Raw genomic sequence first — 22,991 nt, 5'->3', positions numbered from 1 at the left:
CAGAGTTCTTGCTACAGAGTTAAATGGCTTGGTTCAAGTTATCTCCCAGGTCGGACAGGAGAATGGAAAAATAATAGCAACGGGTCAACCTGACCCAAGAACACCACAGTTATTTTTCACTTCGTTTCGACTCCTGGCCCCGCTTGAAACAGTCTCTATGAGGAATTTTACAACGAACAGACATGCACACACGCATTCAAACACACGCCCTCATAAAAACATACATACATATATAGGTGCATGCAAACACGGGTACATGCATGTACATACAAACGCACGCGTACATACACTCAAAAAAGATACACGCACATACAAACAAATGTACATGCAGGCATGCAGACACACACATACAAGCATAGGTCATAGATATTTAATTCGATCTCAATCAACGTCCTTGAAAAACCCTTGGAAACTATCAGTTTTTTCGCCAAAAAGATCACGAATTAAATGTGAATGAACAAGAGTGAAGCCCCAGTTTTTATTTTCTGGTCTAAAACGCATGCGCTATAAATATTCCGCCGAAAAGTGACAGCATAGACCATATGTTGGCAAATTGTGGCATAATGATTTAATGATGCTCCAGATATCAATTCCTCTAAGCAAATCACGGCTGATTTTAAAATTAGAATGCACTGATTCTGATATTTCTGTTTCCATGGTCACTGCGGATAAATCATTCCAACGCAATCATTCAGTGCACGAGAAAGGATGATTTATTTCCCGTCTATTCTTTTTTGTAAGACTGGGAATTTGGAATTCACTTACATATCCAAGAGTTAGTCGCATGCAAACTAAATTGAAATGTTGAATATACCAGGCGCGCTCACATTATATTGTACCTCCTGTTCTGCCTTAAACGTTAAAAATCGAAATATTACAAATCAAAGATACATATAATTTCAATATTACCGTTTCTATGTTTGTAATATATGTTCCTCACATGAAATGGCAACGTGTATATTTAGATAGATATACCCAGGTTTTATATTCAGAAGTTCTATACCCCTTTTGTTTAACAAAAATGAAGGAGAACTCTTACTTCAATCAAACGAGAGTGAAATTAACAATTCAGAACGCTTTGAATGGGCGACAGAACTTTCGAATAGAAGCTCTATGGACTACGAAATGTGGCCATTCACTGAATATTTACAGGCAGTGCTTGACTAGGCCTCTGGCTTTGTAAAGGCGGGGTTTCACTTCACTCAGTTGAAGATTGAAACATCAAATTCGCGTTAAATAGGAATAAAATGAGGAGCTTCAAGCAAGGACGTTGATAGTGATTTCGATATCAATAAATAAATGGTATCTATAAATTGGAAATGCATTGCCCGGTTTCATATTCCACTCGAAAGACTAAAATGCATTGGGCAGAATGTGCAAATCCAACATAAATGCAATGTTATAATTATTAAAACGGATCCTCCATCAGCAGGCAAATATTTTGATCTATATCTGGTGCTTCCATTAATGTTACACCTACCGATCTTTTGTAAAAGAAATGACCTCTTAAAATTGTATGGTTTTGCTAAGTTTTCCATTGCGTTTGCATCAAATTTATTCTCAGCGTCTAACGCCAGTGTGTCTTAGGAGAACGCGAGCTGAAAGACAACCTTAACTTCTGAAATACACCAATTCATGTTCATGTTTTTTTCTGTTTATTTCAAATCTGAGCACGTGTGTTGACCTTCAGAATATTATTTTTCAATAGCCCCTTCTGGTACGGTTAAGAAAAACAGACGCGTGACTAATATCTTGACATTGTTAATTCTCCTGAAATTGGATTATGAAGGCTAACATGAGCTGGGAGCCTGTCTCTTTAAGACACAATGTCCTGCTATGTAAATACAGTGGAGGAGGAGTGGGTGGAGGGCCGGAGTCACGTGATCTCCGAGCTACAATTAGTTCGGGCAATTGGCAGGGTTCAAGCGGAGAAAAAGCCAGCCAGCTTTCTGAAATAAGTCACCAATCAAGATAGGAAACAGGTCAGTCCGTATCAGAGCCACCCGGAGCAACAGTTCCTTCACTGTTGCACACCGGTACAGACCAATTGTACAGTAATCTCTCCCAAGCAATACTTTTGGTCATTGTTTTTTTAAAGAAAAGCTTCCTCCTAATTATTGTTCCTTGCGGCTGGTTGCGCTGGATTCGATTTGTAAGTATCCCCGGCCAAAATACTTCGCAAAACTGTGAATCCGTCGGTTATAGGTTTTATTTTTCTCTCTCCCTTTGCCCCCTCCTCGCCCTTATCTGTCAGGTTACGTTATCTCCCAGATAGAGGATAAATGCAATGCCTTCTCTAACACGCTATTGAGGGCCGGAGCAGTTATCGAAACCGCTTTGTGATTTGTGTGTTCGCAGATAATAGAAACTAAATGCCAGCTCGCAAAAAAAGTTTTTATATATATGTGTGTATCTGGCGCCTTCTATTAAAGGTTTCGGCAATCTCTCATGGGAATCCTACCTGGGCCTGGGCGCAAAAATCTCTGGGATCTTCTGCCACACACGGACTGGGAGCGGGGAATCGCTCACTTCGAGTACCTGTGTGCAATTTATCCCGAGGATTATAGTCGAGCAGAATATCCGGGTCGAATGGAACTTTTCTGCGTTGAGCCCAGTACACAAGTGAAATTGTTTCTAAAACGCTCTTTTCATCTACTTTATGAGCAAAATGCCCATTAAATACGAATTTCAGACAGATTCCCGCCCAGCTCCCACCTCGCTTCCGAATTGGATCCAAAGCGTTATTAAATAAAATGACAATCGTGCTCTGAATGTAAGATGTCATGTTGTGAAGTTACAGAAAGGTTTGCGAAGTTAAACGGAACTTTAAATCTGAATGGAATCGAAACGAGTGGCAGAATTTGTCTTGGGGATGTTCTGCCAATGGCCTGTAACTGATGCCTTGTTTGTTTCAGGTCAATTTCTGACTCGGGGACAGAGAGCGCGAACAGACACGATTAAAAAGGCTTTGACCACCCGCTGGTATCTGTTTGACTGAATCGTCTTGTTGATGAATAATACCGGCCTGAAGAAGATTTCAGTACATTCCGAACTCAAAACCTTCCTCCGTGCTTTTTCACAAAGCGCCAGGACCTTCCACCCCGTAGAAAATGTACCAAAGTCTGACACTGGCAGCGAACCACGGACAGCCCAGCTATCCCCATGAGGTTTCCGGCAGCTTCATGCACTCTCCGACCGCCTCACCTGTGTATGTGCCGACCACCCGTGTCCCCTCCATGCTCCCCAGCATACCGTACCTCCAAAACTGCGAGTCGGCCCATCAGAGTCACCATCTTACCAACCCGACCGGCTGGCCGCAACCAGGTACCGACAGCTCCGCGTTCAACCCCAGCAACCCTCATCCTTCCACCACCTTCTCGTATTCTCACAGTCCCCCCATGAGTCACGGGGCCGGCAGGGAGGCGGCTTACAGTAACCCCTTGGTCATCAGCGCGAGTGGCCGGGAACAGTACGGCAATGCCCTGGTCAGGTCCGTCAATGGATCTTACTCCAGCCCGTATCCCACCTACGTCGGCCCAGAGATGACTTCGACCTGGCCACCTGGGCCTTTCGAGAGCAGCATGATTCACAGTCTCCAGGCCAGGCAGGTCTCTATGTCTGGGAGGAGGTCCAGTCTGGGTAGGTCACCAATATCTTTTTTTTCCCGATTTGCTAGACAACCCAATAAGACACAAGCGTAACTTTACAAGGAGCGTATCAAAAATGCAAGCGTTGGATCGAAGGGCAGCGGGCTAGTCTCCAAACAGAATGTAACTAAATAGTGTGCATCTGCTTCGGGCAGGTTAGGTCCTTTAGCCACTTGTGTTGATGTTGCTTGACAGTACGGTCCACGTGTGAGTCAGGCTGAGTTTTTCAGTCAACAGCCGTGATGATGACAAATAGGGGACAGCATTTGGAGCCCTACAGCAAGGAAGCATGACCTCAGGGGCAGCAGCGTTTGGTAATTACTTGAAATTACATTCACCCAGGGAGTGCCATTTCATTTTTAAGAAAACCAAGTCTTGGGCCACATTTTCACTCAATTTCGGGCGATTGTTTTCTGATGCCGGTGAGCAGTTGACATCAGTTATTCAAAGCCATTGCTCGATGACATGTTATTCGGTAATAGCGCAACTGTTTCCAACTCACGACTTCAGTTCAGATAATCGTTAATAATTAAGAGTGTTGGAGATTCTAGAAACCCAATTGTCTATCTAATTTGTCTAGTATGTATCCTGAGATCAACAAAACACAAAGATTCTCATTGCAACTGACTGAAACCAGTATCAATCTCTGTTCACGACATTCTGTTTTAATGAATTGAAAGGGGGGAAAGACAAGTTTATTTTAGTGCATTGAGCCTCATTGTATTGATTGAATCATTTCAGGCTTATATTTGCTCAAATAGAGATGTATCACATGGATTGCAGACAGGTTTCTCATATTCAGTCTATTCAATGTGCATTCAGTCAACCCATTGAACTTGCCTGCATTTGCATTGATCTGTTATGTTTGGAATAAACATCCTCTGCAAATGCTGTGAATGTCTGATAAAGAGATATTTATTTTTTTCGTAAAATATGATGCAGCTAAGCAGAAATGAACCGAAACGCTTTAAATTCGATTATATTTTACGAAGTGCCAGGGTGTAGTTCCGACCATCTGAAGTCCTGTTGGTGCTTTCAGTTTCCATCAATTTCATTTTGCTCCTTTTGCAACCTCTGGTTTTGTTTTATAATTTTTTGACACACATTCGTATTTAATTCTGTTTCTTTTAAGCCCACCGTTGTTTTCTCATGGTTCCCGCTATATTCCACGTGAGAGGATTCACAGCCTCTACCCTTCTTTCCAGAGGAAAAGCTGTATATCCATGTTTGCAACATTTGAGCAGTCGCTGGGAGGAGATGAGAAGTGGGCTCCAGTTTAACTCTGGAGCAGTTAACCATAAGTCCTTTTAGACATTTATAGTATACACCTAAGGAAGCTTTTGATTGGAGCTTGTAACACATTTCGTGGGTTCGAATTAATCAAGGGGTTACAAGGCCGAAGCAAAAAGATGAATCTTACTTTATTCTTAGTTCAGGTGTTAAGTGTATTTTAATTGAGAGTATATTAATTAAGCGTTTTGAAAGAGAAGTCACATCCATTTCTTGCATTTATTTACTCAGATTTTAATACCTGACTTACATATTTAAACAATCTTACTGCATCTGCTCTGAAAACGAGTCAATATTTAGGTATCAGATAATACGATCATCTTCCTTGGAGTTGTGTTTCTAACAAGAGAACGTAGCAGCAGACGCCTAGTGAGCATAAAAGTGTTAATTTAGGCTTGGAGGCACCCTGCCCTTCGCCTATTAAAATCATATTCTCTTTTATCCATTTTGGGCACCTAATGGGGTGCTGAACTGTTCAAAATCGAATCGATTAGTTGGTCTCATACCTGTTTTAGTTAATCCTTATCTCAACAAAAATTCAGTTGAGAAAACGCGAGACTGTAATTTATGTCATCGGCCCCGGCACTGAACAATGGCGATTCCCTGACTCCTCCAGTCATTTTCTAACACTAAACAGTTTTGAGGATGTTTAAAGTAACATTCGAAATTTATGGTTTGCAAGCCTATTAAGCACTTTACTGGATCACATTAGCTCAGTGCAGACTCCTTAAAAAGTTAAGAAGTGCTCTGGCCTCTTCTCCAAAGCAATCTGCAGATACAACCCCTCATTTACTACAGATGAAAAGAGGGAGAGAGAGAGAGAGAGAGAGTGAAATTTGATCAACCATTTGAAGTATCAAACACACTTCATTACTTGTTAATACCCGGCGTCAACTTTAAGTGTCATTGTTCAGAATTGATGGAAGCGTTTCCCCCGAGAGATTTTCATTAAAAAAATAAATATAATTCATGTCTCTAAGTTGTTCAGTATTAACTTATTTAAATGATAAACTATGATTTAATAAATCTCAGTGACTTAAATCCAGACTGAGGGACAGTCTATACAATCTTGTTTTCTTTTGCTCAACGTATGTTATGAATTTTGGTTCTACGCCGTCAGCTAGTTCAAAAAGTATTTTACACTGCCAAATATATTGTCAAATTCTTTTGGATCTGTCTGCAGACTTTTAAAGATTCTCATCCTAGGAATGCTATGACTCCCAACACAGACCACGAGCTTTTAGTTTGAATACTAATTGGGATCTCCACACTTGCCGGCAGCACTAAATTTATCAAGATTAAATTTTTTTGGGAGAAGGGGGTGTTTTCAATGTTCTACAATGTATACTCATATTATTTGGATGTCGATGTTGTTCACTCACTACAGACACAGACACATGCAAATATAAACCTTGATTCCAGTGAAATTCCTTTTATAATGAATCTGATGTAAACCTAGCTTCGCGCTTCGGGAGTGGAGATGGATTACTGGAACCGCTTCGTTTGATTTGATCATTAAGACGATTTTCGTTCTTTCCCAAAAAAAAGCGATAGACGGGGTAAAGCAAAACAAAGTGATATGTGTATACTATATATACATATTATATATATATAAAGTATCCTTCATATATATATATATATCTCCTTCATACATATAAGAAGGGGTTTGTTTATTACACGCTTTGACATCTTGCGGGAATCAATCCAGAATGTTGACCTGCTTTCCGTCCATAGGCTGTTATTTGTCACCCGAGTGTAATAGGTGTGATTGATAAATCGAGTAGTGGATCACAGAGCGTTCTGTAACACAAATGAGCATTCCATCAGTCTTGTGAGCCAGTCTCCTTGTCGCCACCAGTCAACATCCAAAAAGACTTTGATGAAAAACGGGAAAGTTTGGCAAAGCGTTAGGATTTCTATTACCGACCTTGCTCCGAAAATACCCACAAAGGAATCTTTTTTACCCTCTCTCCGCTCCTCAGAGATCATTTCTGCCTGTTATTAAAAGATATTTTTACAGGGTAGAGCAACTATGTGACACGTTTGGATGCCATTTGATTTCCATCGGAAGAAAATTTATCGCCCCTAGAACCGTTCCCCCGCAACCAAAATAACCATTTGGACTGTTCAGACATATTGAACCACACGACATACAGAGCTTTACAGTGTGGACATCAGATATGTATCTTAGAGCCAGTGAATTATATGCACTTATTATGATGCCGCATATCATTTCAAACATTCTTACAATGACGTTTTGCTATTTACTTGGAAAATACACTGAAAAAAGTGCATTTCACAGATGATTATCGTTATTGCTACTTATTGGAATGGAAAGTCGAGACTTTTGTCTGCAATTCTCTGCCAGATGCTTGGATTTAATTTCTTTTGCTTCTCAGACAGGCAGTAACACTAAAGATTTATTCTTGCTCCAATTTTTAAAAAAAAATTTTAAAATGCTCAGATCGCCTGGTTTCCCCTTTTATCCCAACAACGTATAGAACTTCTAAGAATTGTTCGACCATGCAATTACTGGGGGAATAAAGGGTAATAGAGGGACAAATTCATCCACTTCTGAAATTAAGAAATCTGGTAGAATAATCGGTCATATTGGCCCATGATTGATTCCTTTCCCCTCCGTTCCACCCTCCACACCCCCAACCTGCCGCCACCCCCCACGCTAGCACGCGCAAACACACGCAGACACCAAGCAAACTAGTCCTTCTCATTGTGCATCCAGCGAAATGTCAGGAATGCAGAAATTTCTATGCTGTGCAGCTTATGCCCAATGCAATGAAATATCTCACCGCGCATATATGACAGCATGGTCGAGCTACCATCAATTTTGTTGATCAGATGACCCGAGCTATCTTTGAATTTGAGGTCCTGAGGGTCAATAGCCGCTTTGAAATCGGTTAGCCCCACATCTAAAAGTCGTGGTTAGGAATTTGGACTAATGGAACACCTCAGATTCTAGGGAAATCTTATTTTGTAAAATGCCCTGTGATAAGTGGTGTTGGAACTGAACGATCTGGACACTTCGTACCAGCGGTTGGCAGTTTGCGAGCGGACCATTCAGTGATACCCCAGAACTCCAGTTCAGGTTGGCATGGAAATGAAATAGCTTCCCTTAAAATGTTCGAGGCAGTTGCCCTCAGTTGCTTCCAACTATGAAGTGAATGTAAGATAACATTCTCCAGGACCAAGCAATGTAATAAATCATGTAATTTATTTGAGGTAAAACTTATTTTTTAAAGATCACTTTTTTTAAACAGGATGCATTTTTCCCGACAGTCACAAATCTCTATTATGCAAACCAGATGTCACTGATTTTCCCTTTCACCACCACTCACACCTCCCCCCCAACTTTTTTTTTATGATAGAGATGTTGGAAGATTTCCCCGAGGGCCGGGAGTGTGTGAATTGTGGGTCCATGTCTACTCCCCTCTGGAGACGGGATGGGACAGGCCATTATCTGTGCAACGCGTGCGGATTGTATCACAAGATGAACGGGATGAACCGACCGCTCATTAAACCACAAAGGAGATTGGTAAGCAGGCCTGAGTGATCTTGGCTCGTCAAGAAATATGCCGCAACAGTCCAGAGCGTCTCCCCAAGCGCCACTCCTTTGTCCGTCTTACAGCCCACTGTTTTGTAAAGTTGAGCAAGACGAGGCGGCCCTTTCCATTTTGCCTCTTCTCCACCCCATATAAGGAAAACTTAAAAAAACGAAAGGACTTCGTTCCCGTCTGAACCCGGGCGAAAGATTATTTCTACTGATTATCTTTCCGGTTAAAAACCTGAGACTTTTCCCTCTCCTTTGTTGCCAGAAAATGTTTAATGGGGACCTGGAGTGTAACTCAAAGCTTCATTAATTTTGGGATGTGGATGTGACAAGAAATTGACAATTGATGGTTGGGTTTGGGAGAGTGAGTGAACGTCCCACTACCAAGTAACCAAAGTCAGGGCAAGTCCATTCACTTTCGAGAGTAAATGAAATTTATGGCACATACTGCAGAAAAAAAAGTATTTGACTTTCTGTCTTCTATCAGTATTCTATGTAGAATGGGGCTTCAAAACAAACTCATAATTTTTATGTGTTAAATAACAACACTACTTCACAATGTTGGGGGTCAACAACTTCCTTGACAAGGTCAGAGTTGTGAAGAGGCCCCTTTCAGAGGCCCATTCCCCATTTTCAATAAACTACTTAGGCCTTGACAATATAAATTATTTTAGCCTTGTGCCTTTCAATAGCAGGAGGGGGACCTTGATCCTTTATCGCAGTGTGAAAATAACACACACCAGCGTGACTAGGGTCATTTTTACTGCACAAACCATTTAAGCCTCTAATAGCTGATACCTCGCAAGTTAAAATGTAGCACTCACAAGAAATTGTGAGATTCCTTTCTCAATATGGATTAGAACACAGTAACACAATGAGACAAGTATCGAATGCCATGCTTTATTATAAAGTCATGAGATATGTTTATATCACCATGAACATAGTCATGGTAAATAAAATTGGCAGCAGGGGAGAGTCATGAACATGAAATGTTAAATTACAGTCTTGTGACAGCCATTCAAAATAATTTTGCAATTTGTTAAGCACATTGCCACAGTGTTGCATTACAATCTTAGATCATAATAAATAATAAATAGAGTTTGTAATATTATTGATGGCTTGTGCAAATCTTTTGTTTTATAGTCATCATCTAGACGAGCTGGTTTGTGTTGCACTAACTGCCACACTTCTACTACAACCCTTTGGAGAAGGAATGCTGAAGGGGAGCCAGTGTGTAATGCTTGTGGACTATACATGAAACTTCATGGGGTAATATTTCTTTACTTCTTGAATTAAATAGATCTGAGACTATAACACCTTGCAAACTAACAGCAAACTATAAACATTATATTAATGCTAGTGCTTCTTCCCAATAATCACTGCCTTTATTAAAGGTTCTTCTTTACTTATTATTTTCAATTCGAATGGTTAAAACTTGTTAAATAGAAACTGTAATGTCTGTCAAAATATTTTCTCTCTCCACTCAATCACAATTGTGATAAACATGTTTATCAGACTAGTTGCACTTATAAGATGGGTGACTTCACCTTGAGCAGCAGCTTTGTTCTTGTGTTGAAATGTTTTCTTGGAAATGTGTTACATAGAACTGTATACATTATACACCAAGGGACTTGTATTTCCTACTCCCATATATGCTTATCAAATGTCTCCATAGATGTTTCTATCCTATACTGCTTAACTAATTTCAGTGGAAAATACATATTCATTGCCCGTTGGAGAAAGAAGATCCTTTTGATTTCCCTATTTCAGTACTCAGTAATTATCTTTTATTGATACCTTCTTATTTTGCTGTTGACACAAGTGGAAGCATTCCCTTTCTCAGTGGAAATTCCATGTCGTTTTAGAAGACATTATTACAGATTGCCACCAACTCCTTCCACGATAAAAGAGATCTAACTTATTCAACCCTTCCTGCCAGACAAAATATCACATTTCTGGTATTATTCTTGTAAATCATGTTTCTGTTGCATTTCTCTGGTGCCTGTAAATCCTTTCTATGACATGGTAACCACTCCCCAAGTATCATTTAATCAAGGCTTCACAGTTAATTGGTATAACTTTCCCATTTTTCAATTCTACGCCCCCCCCCCACCATAAATACATCTTCATACTCATTTTACTTTCTTAATGTAATTAATAGATGAATGATATTTAAATATAACAAATGAATCCTAGACTACAGCCTTGCCTCTGAATCTGATACTTAAATTAAGTTTCAACAGATTCATCTTATTCTCGATCACAAAGGTTTCTGGAAGTTGTTCCGATAGCTACAAGAAAACTGTAGAACTAAGTGAAATAATCAGTGTGAAGTTGAAAACCATCAAGTGTAATATAGATTGCAACAGAGATAATGGGAACTGCAGATGCTGGAGAACCCAAGATAATAAAGTGTGAAGCTGGATGGACACAGCAGGCCAAGCAGCATCTTGGCTCCTGAGATGCTGCTTGGCCTGCTGTGTTCATCCAGCTTCACACTTTATTATCTTAATATAGATTGCAAAATGTTTTTGAAGTATGGCATGATGTTTCCCTGTAAAGGTCCCTTATATAAAAAAAATGGTTGTTATTTTGATGGTGCATTGTTTCAAAATCCTTCTTGACAGGTTTTCATGATTTCAGTTTCAAAGTCAAAAGATGTGCAAGTTAAATGGATTAGCATGGTAAATGTTGTGTTATGGGGCTAGGATAGTTATCTGGATGTGATGCTCCTTGAAGGGTTGGTGCAAACCTGATGTGCTAAATAGCCTCTTTGCCTACTGTAGGGATTCTATGTGTGTGAAGTATTAAGTTGGTTTGACATGTGGTTGTAGAGTTGACAATAATGCTGTAGAATGGAAACTAGTTGCCATGAAATCTGATGAGAGGAGTCAGATTTCTAATTTCATTAGCTTCACAGAGTACAGTAAAATACAAAGTTTTATCTAAGGAGTCTTAAATTTGTAGATTGTATCAGACTGAATGCAATGAAGTATCAACATGTTACAATCCAAAGGAGCCCAGACAAATTAGATTAAAAGGCAGCGAGGTGGTAAAAGAAGTTTCAACATGGCTGTGACAAATCACGAGATTAGGTGGAGAAAGCAAGAATGTGGGTGACAGAACAAATATTTTTATTGCACATGAGCTGTGAGGTAGGTTATTAACATGTGTGCTTTAATGTTTGACAGAGGTGAAGAAAACAAACAAATTGAATACCTCAGAGGTGTCACTTATTGAAGTTATCTTAATCATGAAAAAATGTCTGAAGGACTGTATCAATTTTTGATTGCCACATTAAAAGGAAATTTAAGATACCTTAAATACATATAGGTTACTTGGTTGATTCTAGGGCTTAGAAGGCTATATTACGAGGAAACACTTATCCATATAAATCCGTTACTTTCTGGAGATCATAGAGGCCTTTCAAATTTAACTGACAATTGTAAATTTTGATACAGGCAAGTTCTTTTGTTAAGCACAGAACTTAATGATAACGGACCACACTTCTAAGTTAAAGTTGACAAAGAAATGGAATTTTAGGTGCCCAGTTTTATAAGGAGGTGTACGATCAGATTATCAATGGCTGACATGAAACATAATTCCATGGCAAGTGTTTTTAGAAAAGGATGAAATGAATTGCTGTTAGAGAAGGAGAAAGAAAACTGTAGTTTCATTATCTTGGTATAGAAACCTGAGGGTTGACAGGAAGGACCAATTCCTTCTTCCCTGAATAATATTATGCTATGACAAAAGGAGAATTTTAAGAGCACTGTGATATCCATTGAAGTATCGATGTTAGAAAATTCTTACTCTGCAGATTTTTGCATAGGACACACAATTTACTATTTGTCCTTGGCGTGTGAAACCAGTCTAATGTAATTGGATATTTCACAGCAAGCAGATAATACAATTAAAGAATCTAGAAGATCACATACATGTTTCAACAGAAGTGAAAAAATAAAGACCACACTTACATTGATATAACATTCCCTCATGATGCATCAAACCACTTTACAAGTAATTAGTTTTTTTTAAATAAATTCATTCCTGTTCAGTAGTTAAACACAGGACCCAGTTGTTCACAAAAGTAAATGGACTAACTTGCTATTTGATGATGAAGAGGTGAATGGTGGTTGGGACATCAGAAGAACTCTACAGTTCTTCACAAAATACCTTTGCAACAGGTAGGCAATGCCTTGGATTAACATCATTTTTGTTAGGCAGAATGACTGACAACGCAGAATTGACATAATGGCTTCACATTTAGAAGCAGAACTTTAACCTGTAACCACTTGATTCAGAGATGAGAGTACTACCAGTAAACCCAGCTATGTGAAGTCTATAAATCCATTCCCTAAGGGATCAAATTACTTCAAATCATTCAAAAGTGTGTCATTTGAATTTGATTTAAAACACAGTCTTTTGGATGTTCTAAATTGTTGAACATAAAGAACGCAAGTCTCAACTTGTTCTTTTTGGTTTTGAAATGAATAACATGCGTCCTTGTTATGAAGACAGTGCAGGAAGTATATCCTTCAATACCTGAGCCTTATGCTGAAATCAGAATACTTCAACATGTCATTTGTACAGTAAAATAATGTCAAGTATTAAGAAAGGTTGCACTCAAAGTGGAATCATTAAACACAGATGTCAGAACACAAAAAAAGCATTTTTCCAACTAATTTGCTGCACATTGACCTATCTCATACAAACATGGTCTTATTAACAAACCTTATTCAAGTGATGGTGAAAATGAATGTTTTTTTGATTAGCTAGAACCGCTAATATTCTTCATATATATTTGAGTCATTATCCCACATAAGCTATGCAAAATGCAAATAAACAGCCCCTCAAACCCTTATTATATCAATAGAATTGCATACTGCAGTCAAGTGAATGGAGTAGTGACTGTCTATAAATATCACAGGAAGCAAGAAATTCCTACATGCAACTCCTATCATCCAGCAACATTGGCTTGGCAATGAAAGTTTCCACTTTCTCTTGGTGAGACAGTGATGGGCTGGTACAGGGCGTGCAGTCACACTTGTTGCATTTTGATGAATTGAAGGGGTGTTGACCACAGATGTACATATCCATCTACGTAGAACTTTCAGCATTGCACAGTGCCTTGGAATATGATTAAACATATATCGGCAATTTAACACATTTTGATTTCAAAATAATTACCTATAGCAGTTCCATACTGCAAGATTTGTAGCTTGTCTGTGTTGATAGTGAACTTAATGCTCTCCAACACCCTGGCAGCTTCAAGGCTCAAAGGAGAACAAGCTACAAGTGATCCAGGGTTTGAGCAGGTTCCACAGAAACTATACCAAAAGCAAAATATATATAATTTTAAGGTGGATTTGTGTTGAACTTACTGCAACATGCAAAGTGATATGCTGTGTTTTATATGGGATTGGAGTTAATTATATTATTTTTATATTGTGCAGGTACCACGCCCACTGGCCATGAAAAAAGAAAGCATTCAGACAAGGAAAAGAAAACCTAAGAATGTTAGCAAATCCAAGGGGTCCTCAGGTAAAAGGCTTAATTATGCTTCTACATGTAGTTATTTCTCTGTGCTATCCTGTCACTGTCTCACCAAGAGAAAGCCATTGCCAAGCTAATGTTGTTGGATGATAGGAGCTGCACGTAGGAATTTCTTGCTTCCTACCAACATGTAAGCGATAATATCCAGAAAATGATTTTTCCAGTGCTTGGTGAACATATTGATGTTCCAGAACTGTGCTCCTCTAGGACTTCATCCAGACTTAACACTCTGCAAAAGTATTCATTCATAGTAGTTAAAACTTGATTTTCTTCTTGTGCTTTCAGGCTGCATTCTCATTTATTCAATGTAAAACAATATAATGCACATCGTAAAAGTCGCAATCTTTAACATTAATTACACCTCTAACCTTAAATGCAGCTAGAATCATTTTTCTCCAAGCCTCCCATTATCATTCTAGCTTACACTATAGTGAGAAATGGTAGAAACAATATGTAATCAATCTGACATGTGTTAGTCTGTTGAAAAGGTTTATTAGGTTTGAGTAGTTTAGATTAAACAAAGCAAAACATACTGTGTGAAACATTTAAGTAGATGTTTGAGTATACATTATAGAATATTTTTAGATGGTGAAGCATGCAATAAAATATCCAGAAGGGGGTTCTGCACAGATGTGTCTCAAGAAAAGCAAATTAAATCCCTTACCAAATCTTGCAGGGATATTTTCATATCTTTTGATATCAAAAGAGAGTTATTCTCAAATGATATAGAGGAAGCAGATCTTGTATAACGCCCTTTGCACACCAAGAGTAATTAGATTTGTTTTTGATAGATTCTGTGATGTAAACACTATTACTAATATGCCCCAGTTATAGGTTAAGTTTGTGTTAATGGTGTTCCAGCCCTAAAGGCAGAACTGAAACTGTGCACCATTCATACTCCTGCTTTCTCCCCCATTTCCCCACAAAAATCACAACCTGTAATTTAAAGAGCCAGTCATATGCAGGGGAAACACTTAGAATCCCTACATTTTGGAAGAGGCTATTCAGCCCATAAAGTGTGCACTAACCCTCCAAAGAGCAACCCACCCAGACCCAGCCCCCCACCCCATCCCCAAAACCCTATATTTTCCCATAGTTAAGCCACCTAGCCTGCACATGCCTGGACACCACGGGGAAATTAAGCATGGCCAATCCACCTAACCTGCACATCTTTGGACTGAGGGAGGAAACCAGAGCACCCAAAGGAAACTCATGCAGACAAGGGGAGAATGTGCAATCTCCACACATTCAGTTGCCCAAGGATGGAATTAAACCTGGGTTTCTGACACTGACAGGCAGAAATGCTAATCACCAAGCCCTATGCTGCCCTTGAGATTCAGCAGCACTGGATCATATTCCATGTTAAATAGCCAAAAGCTGACAATATGGCAGTAATAGGAGATCTTTGAAAGAGCATTCTGGGGAAACAAGGAGTCTCTGCCTCACAGCCACAATTATCCTGCTCAACTCCTTTCAGGATTTTTTGTTTGTTCATGGTATGTGTCTGGTGCAGGCTAGCCTGGCACTTATTGTCCACTCCTTGTTGTACTTTAGAAGGAGGTGGGGAGCTGCTGTTGTCTTGAATTACTGCAATCATGTGGTGTAGATAACACCCACAATGTTGTTAGGGAGATAATTCAAGAATTTTGATCCAATAGTAGGAAAAAATGGTATGTTTCTTGGTGGGGATCTTGCAGGTGGTGGTATTCTTTTACACGATTTGCAGGTTTGGAAGGTGCTAAGGAACCTCGGTGAGCTGTTGCAAGGCATGTTATGAAACATTACACACTGCTGCCACTATGTTTGCCAGTAAAGGGCATTCCTTTGTCCTGGAAAGTGTGAAGCATCCTGAGTGTTGTTGGAGCTGCACTCATGGAAGAAAGTGGAGAATATTCCACCAGAGTCCTGACTTGTGCCTTGCAGATGGTTAACAGGTTTTGAGAAGTCAGGAATAGAGTTACTCACTACAAGATTCCTATCCTCTGATCTGCTTTTTTAGCCATAGTATTTATTGTGATTCCAGCCCAGATTCTGGTCAATGGCAACCCCAAGGATTTTGAAATTGTGGACACAAAGTTGACACAAGTGTTTTTCAAACTTAAATTTCGCTTGTAAATATTCACATTCCATTGATTATACTGCATTGAGGTGAGCATCATTGTTAGCTATTGATACTAACTTAGAGAATTACAGGCACATCTCATGGCAACAGCAGAGGTAGAGCATTTCCTTTATTGTGGAAGAAACCCATGGTTGTGTTTTTTTCGTTTATTCCCTTTTGAATGTTCATGCTATAGTTTGGTGTTGTACCTGTCACCCTGTGGAATATATGGTAACTTGCAGCCTCAGATGACCCTTTCATTTTTTAATAATCAACAATTTAGTTGGATATTTCTTAATCATCCTATTCAGAGATATTATGGCACACTCTGAAGGAGTTGGGACTTCAACCCAGGGCTCCTGCTCAGAGGTAGGAACACTACTACAACTACACCAAATAAGCCCCTCTCTTCTGAATTGTTCATGACTGTCAACTAGGATAATTCAAATGATATGGCTAGGCACAAACCCTTGCGAGGACTCTGTCAGCCAGCACCCTGGATACTCAAAACGGGCAGATTCTGATAGCACTCTTTAGGCCCTTTCTTTCCTTCCTTGTCTGCCCCTGGTACTAACCAACACAATCAGGATACCAGACCCATCTCACTTCACTTAACCATGCTCCTTACCCATCCTTTGCCTTCCTCTGGTTCCATCTTCTACTCCTCCGTGAACTCAACCTCGTGATATAGTCACCCATTTTTCACACTGACTCAAATTTTGCAGTCCAAGGAAGAATAATATATTCTGCCTCTCCCCTCCCTTTCGGTGTAGAGTGAATGAAAATTTCTGCCCTTCCACACAACTTCTCAAAGCCACCTTTACGTGAACAGATGCCATTGAAAAACTAGTTTTACACAAGTGACTGTTCATGAAATGTTAGTGTATTATAGGCATGAACCGAGAAACCAAGACAAGGTTTGATGCACCAGTGAATTTACCTTTGCAGCTCAACCCATGTTCAGAAAATAGAGATGCCCCATCTCATTAGGCCACATCACACACCTGTTTTCCACCCTTCAGACTTCGTAAATTCCCTGCCTCCCCACCTTAAGATTGAATGATTACAATTTTTTTGAGTAGACTTTGAGTGTCTAGTATCATAGCGGGTGAATGATTCATTCTTGTTGAAGGACATGAGTAAAATAATTTTTCTTGTTAAAGGTGGTAAGACTGTTTAATACTATAACAATCCACCATGAAATGAAGACTCAGTATAGTATGATAGTGCCAAGACTATTATATTACTGCTTTGGGAACTTACTTTTCAAAGAATCATAGAATCCCTACAGTGTGGAAACAGGCCCTTCAGCCCAACAAGTCGACACCAACCCTTGGAGCATCCCACCCAGACCCATCCCCCTATAACACAACTAATCTACAGACCCCTGAACACTACAGACAATTTAACTTAGCCAATCCACCTAACCTGCACATCTTTGGACTGTGGGAGGAAACCGGAGTACCCGGAGGAAACCCACACAGGCACAGGGAGAATGTGCAAACTCCACACAATCAGTCACCCAAGGGTGGAATTTAACCCAGGTCCCTGGCACGGTGAGGCAGCAGCGCCAACCACTGAGCTGTTAACTTATCAGCAGAGTGAGAAAAAAAATTACCCAACCCCCGTTGCCAAATTCAATTCATTGCTGGCAGTTCTGCATCTTGGATTAACAAGTTATGCATCTAAGCCACAGTTGAGCACATAATCTATGCTAGGGCTTTAGTGCAGTTACTGATAGGAGTGCTGAATAGTTGGAATTACTCTCTTCCCTGGCACTATTTGAATAAGAATATGGACTTCCAAGATTCGTGCTTCAACTGACGCCACCTAGTTAATCATTCATCTCATTTGCTGTTTGTCAGGTTTTTCTATATGCAAAATTGACTGCCTGCAAATTCTTCAAAAATAACTCACTGGATGGAAGAACCTTTACCATAGTGGATGAGAAAATCTAACATGGCATAAAACAGAGTGCCAATTTGCTGTCATTTTGCACAACAAGCATTAGCTAATTTGGTCACCTCATATTTACTTCAGAAGCTGTGAGAATTCTCTCTCCATTAATTGAAAGAATACCTCAATAATCAAATAGGAATTGTATGTCTTTATATATCTTTGATATAATTTGAACTTTTTGTATATCTTTGATATAAGCCACACTGATAATAAGCTGAATTAGTTCCCAAATTCTGTTTTCTTCAAGGGACAGCTTCAGGAACCAATTCCCCATCTTCTATGTCGAACTCTGAAAATGCATCAACTATCAAAACTGAATCTGATCTGGCCTCATCTCCATATGCAGGTCAAACAGTTGTGTCTGTTTCTCAGGTAATGTAAGAGGAAATGCAATTTCCTTTGGCATTAAATGTGATCAAGCGTGTAACCTAAGAAAACAATTACATAAAACAGGTAGATTGATTATTTAGTAGTTGGAATAAGATAAACAATTACTAAGTCTTTGCATGTGGTTGGAAAATATCTCAAATGTAATTACTGAATTTTATTTTGTTAATGGATTAATTGTAAATGAGAAAAGTATTATCTTAGTGATCATAGAATAACATTTTGTAGTTATATAATAAGCTGCACTTATACTTCAAAGTTCAAAGCACAAAACTTGGTTGGAATGGAATAAATATACATATTTATATAAAATAAATTATTCCTTACACCATTACTGGAAAAAGTTTAATGATTCTTATTTCTGTAGGCTCCACCCACAGCTATATTAAGTCGAGAAGACTTGAACCGTGGTCCTTCACAATTGAAATATGTACCAGAAGATTATTCTTATACCTCAGCCACTGCAATCCCACAGACTGGAGTTAATGTTCCACTCAGACAAGACTCTTGGTGTGCTTTGGCACTGGCATAAAGTATGATCTTACAAATTTTCTACTTTTATCATTCAGAAGACCCAGATACTCGAAGGAGTTGAAAGAAATAACTTGAACCCATATATTTGCATTGCATATTTCTAATTGGTGAAGTATCGCAAAAAACTCACATACCTGGCCATCCCTACAAACACACTTGATTCCGGATGTAGGTACAAGCTTTATTGTGAATCAGTAAATTTCGACATCCCTGGCAACAAGCGATCAAGTGAAAAGTATGCTGTTCATCTCAAATGTGAATGAAATCAAAACCATTCTTTCAAAGTGCCTTCTTGTGAACTATTTGTGAGTGCAATTAATTTCATTAGATCAGCAGTGATGACTGATCCTGTTAGGCTGAATAACTTAATAATTTAATGGGAAAGTGTGAACAGAAATTATTGTATGTTATGTTGAAATATTGGTTCTTTTGATAGACAGATATTTCACTTCTGCTTTGAATATTTTAATGTTATACTAAAAAGCATTCAGTTCCTTTTTTGTAATTGAACTGTTAAAATATTTTGCCTTTTCAAAAACAGATGAACCAATTCATCTATAATCTATAAATATATATTACAGTTCAAGGCTTCCAATCTCTACACAGAAATATACAAAGGTTGTTAATGGGGTAAAAAAATGAACAGCATTTGACGTGTATATTATGTTGTAGAAAGGTTATGTTAACAATACAAATGTTTTGCATATCCAAAAAAATACACAAGTTGTAACTACCTTTGAGACACTGTTTTAAAATGTGTTGTGAATAAAAGTGTAACCATGACAGCGTTTTTTTTAGCAATTATTACCAAAGAGCTAAACTATGAACCAGGTACTTATTATTGATTCATGAGTGTTTAAGTTGAGCTATCTTGAGGTGCAACTAAGAATTTAATCTGTAAACTGTAGACAATATCTCATTTAGTACACAAGATACCTCAAAATAGATTAAGACAGGTATTTTTCACTTTTAATCATTTTCATTAAAAATGCTTCATTATGTGATTCTTATTTCATCTCTAATGGTTTATTCTGAATATTTATTAGCCAGTTCAAAATTATACAAGCAAACATTGCCATTACATCAATGGCAAATATCCCATAAATATTTTGAACAAAAACATAGGACAAAGATCAGCACAGCACAGGAACAGACCCTTCATCGCACCAAGACTGCACAACACATGATTCCTTTCTAAAATAAAAACTTTCTGCCTCTACATGCTAATGTCCTATGATTTCCTGACTCTTCATATATCTGTCAAAATTTCACTTAAAAGATGCTATTGTATCTGCTTCCACCACCACCTCTAACAACACATTCCAGACTCTCACAACTCTCTGTGTAAAAGACTCGTGTCTCACTTTAAACTTAGCCTTTTTGCCTTAAACCTATGTTCCTTGCTAATTGACATTTCTACCTGGGAAAAAGATTCCAACTATCCATGCTATCCTTCAACATTATATGAAAACAGACCATGTTTGTGTAATTTCTCCCCATAGATAATACCCTTGAAACTATACAACATCCTCGTAAAATGTTCCTGTATCGTCTCCAACGCCTTTACATCCTTCCTGTACTGAAGGACCAGAACTGTACACGATATTCCAGATGTAGCCTAAATAAAGTTCTATACAGCTGCAAAATGACTTGCTAATTTTCATACTCTCTTCCCTGACCAATGAAAGCAAGCATGCTACATGCTTTCTTGACCACCTTATCCAACCTATGCTGCAACTGTCAGGGGACTGTAAACCTGTATACCCATATCCGTTGTTATGTTAACTCTATGAAGTGTTCTGCTATTTGTTGTATACCTTCCCTCCTGCATTGGATCTTCCAAAATGCATCACATCCCATTTGTCCAGATTAAACTTCATTTGCTATTTCTCTGCCCAAGCCTCCAGCCAATCTATATCCTGCCATATCCTCTGGCAATCATCCTCACTGTCTACAGCTCTCCCAGTCTGTGTCACCCACAAAAGTACTAATCAGGCCACTTACATTCTCCTCCAAATATATGCTAAATATATTGTTTACTATTACATATATTGTAAACAACAGGATCCCAGCACTGATCACCGGTCACAGCTCTCCAGTCAGAAAACACCCTTCCATCTCTACCCTCTGTCTTCTATAAGTCAGTTCTGTATCTATCTTACCAGTTCATCATCGATCCCAACAACTGCTGCTAATAAAATAAGATTCAGTAGAAATCAGAGGAATTGTTTTCCAAGCAATTTTGTAAAGTACTGAAATATGGAAAGAACTGACTACTGCCATAAAATGACATGATAGTGAAGCTTGAGTTAAATGTGGGTTCTCTTGGGTGATAAATGATATGGCAACTGTGTTTTTTTTAATTATGCAAAATATGGTGCCTATTTGCTACCATAATAAATTTAAAGCAAATGATAAAACTAACTGCAAAGAACTAGAAAGAGATGATTAGTTTTAGAAAATACGTAACTGAAGTGATTTGAGTATCACAATTTGCCTCCTGTTATTGATCTTCAATTTACTGACTGTATCACACATTTTATACATTTTATCTTAGTAGAGTGTTGTGCACATTTCAAAGGGCTAATTAGTTTATGATTGATATGGACAAGGAAATTATTACTTTCAGTGCTTTGGCTGTCAAATGTTTCATCCTTGTAAGGCTGATAATAAATACAGATAATTACTGAACTCCACTGATGCTATATATTGAACAATTATTTTTATATTTAATGCTTTGCTTATTTTTCTTTCCACAATGTGGAGGTAAATATGCCTTAAAATTAAAGATCAACTGATTCCCACCTTAGCAAATATTTCTAAAACAATACTTAAATATTTCAATAATTTATTGCAGCAAATTAGGATTTTAATCAGTTTTTCTCCCCTGAAACCTATTTGTTAATCATCTGTTCAATCCTATTTGATGCCCAAATGGATATATCAATTACGTGTATTGCGAAATAAAAACACCCAGATCATCCCCACCAAGGAACTTGTGGGCTTTCTCCTTGGCCTGGTCAATGGGTTCTAGGCTAGAACCAATCCCTTTATTCATTCATGGGATGAGGACATCGCTGGCTAGGCAGTGTTTATTTCCCATCCCTAATTGCCTAGAGGACAGTTAAAAGTCAACCACATTGCTGTGGGCCTGGAGCCACATGTAGGCCAGACCAGGTAAGGATGGCAGTTTTCTTTCCTAAAGGGACACTATTGAACCAGATGGATTTTCCAATAATTGGCAATGGATTCATGGATATCATCAGATTCTTAATTCCAGATATTTATTGAATTCAAATTCCACCATCTGCTGTGGTGGGATTTGAACCCAGATCCCCAGGATGTATTTTTTGGTCTCTGGATTAACAGTCCAGCGATAATAACACTAGGCCATCGCCTACCCCCCATTCATGAGGCTGATTACTCTGGTTGTGTCCCAAGATTTGATCTATATCTCAGTTATCCACAGACAAGGAACATACTATATACTTGAGGCCTTCAACAGCTGATAGGCACTGCAGTGGGCCCAAGTGCACGTTCAACACTAATTTAATAAAGTGATTTCAATTATTAAGTACCCTTTCTTTTGTACAACTTTATAATGTTTTTGGCCATTCTAAAAGTGGTACTTTTTAAAATTTCTTTGGGGGTGATGATATTAGAACAACCCAGCATGTCTTCTTAAGACCATAAGATGTAGGAGCAGAATTAGGCCATTCGGCCTATCAAGCTTGCTCCATCATTTGATCGTGGCAGGGTTGCTTCTAAACCCCATTCTATTGCCTCTGTCTGTAAGTCTTGATCACCTTACTAATCAAGAACCTATTTACCTCTGGCTTAAATACACTCAATGGCTTGGCCTCCTCAACCTTCTGTGCCAATGAGTTCCACAGATTCACCATTCTTTGGCTGAAGAAATCCATCCTATTTCATTTTGAAAGGGTTGTCCCTT

The 22,991-nt window shown here is 38.7% G+C and overlaps 1 protein-coding gene across 3 annotated transcripts; it reads left to right on the top strand.

Annotated features, from left to right (window-relative positions):
• The first annotated feature begins 1,879 nt into the window (after positions 1-1,879).
• On the top strand, positions 1,880-21,708 carry gata5 (GATA binding protein 5). 3 transcript variants are annotated; one of them, XM_048550449.2, is made up of 7 exons: positions 1,880-1,982; positions 2,916-3,639; positions 8,321-8,487; positions 9,646-9,771; positions 13,959-14,046; positions 18,366-18,490; positions 18,873-21,708. In XM_048550449.2, the coding sequence occupies exons 2-7, from the start codon at positions 3,111-3,113 to the stop codon at positions 19,035-19,037; spliced, it is 1,200 nt and encodes a 399-aa protein (XP_048406406.1). In that variant the 5' UTR covers positions 1,880-1,982; positions 2,916-3,110; the 3' UTR covers positions 19,038-21,708. The 3 variants fall into 3 exon arrangements, with proteins under 3 accessions (XP_048406406.1, XP_048406405.1, XP_048406407.1); XM_048550448.2 differs by having other exon boundaries at positions 1,922-2,152; XM_048550450.2 differs by lacking the exon at positions 1,880-1,982 and adding an exon at positions 2,339-2,773.
• Positions 21,709-22,991: the final 1,283 nt, after the last annotated feature.

This window comes from Stegostoma tigrinum, chromosome 19 (genome assembly GCF_030684315.1).
Source record: "Stegostoma tigrinum isolate sSteTig4 chromosome 19, sSteTig4.hap1, whole genome shotgun sequence".
In the NCBI taxonomy this organism is placed as follows: Eukaryota; Metazoa; Chordata; class Chondrichthyes; order Orectolobiformes; family Stegostomatidae; genus Stegostoma; species Stegostoma tigrinum.
The sequence above is the reverse complement of the archived record's forward strand: the minus strand, read 5'-3'. Positions and strand labels throughout refer to the sequence as shown.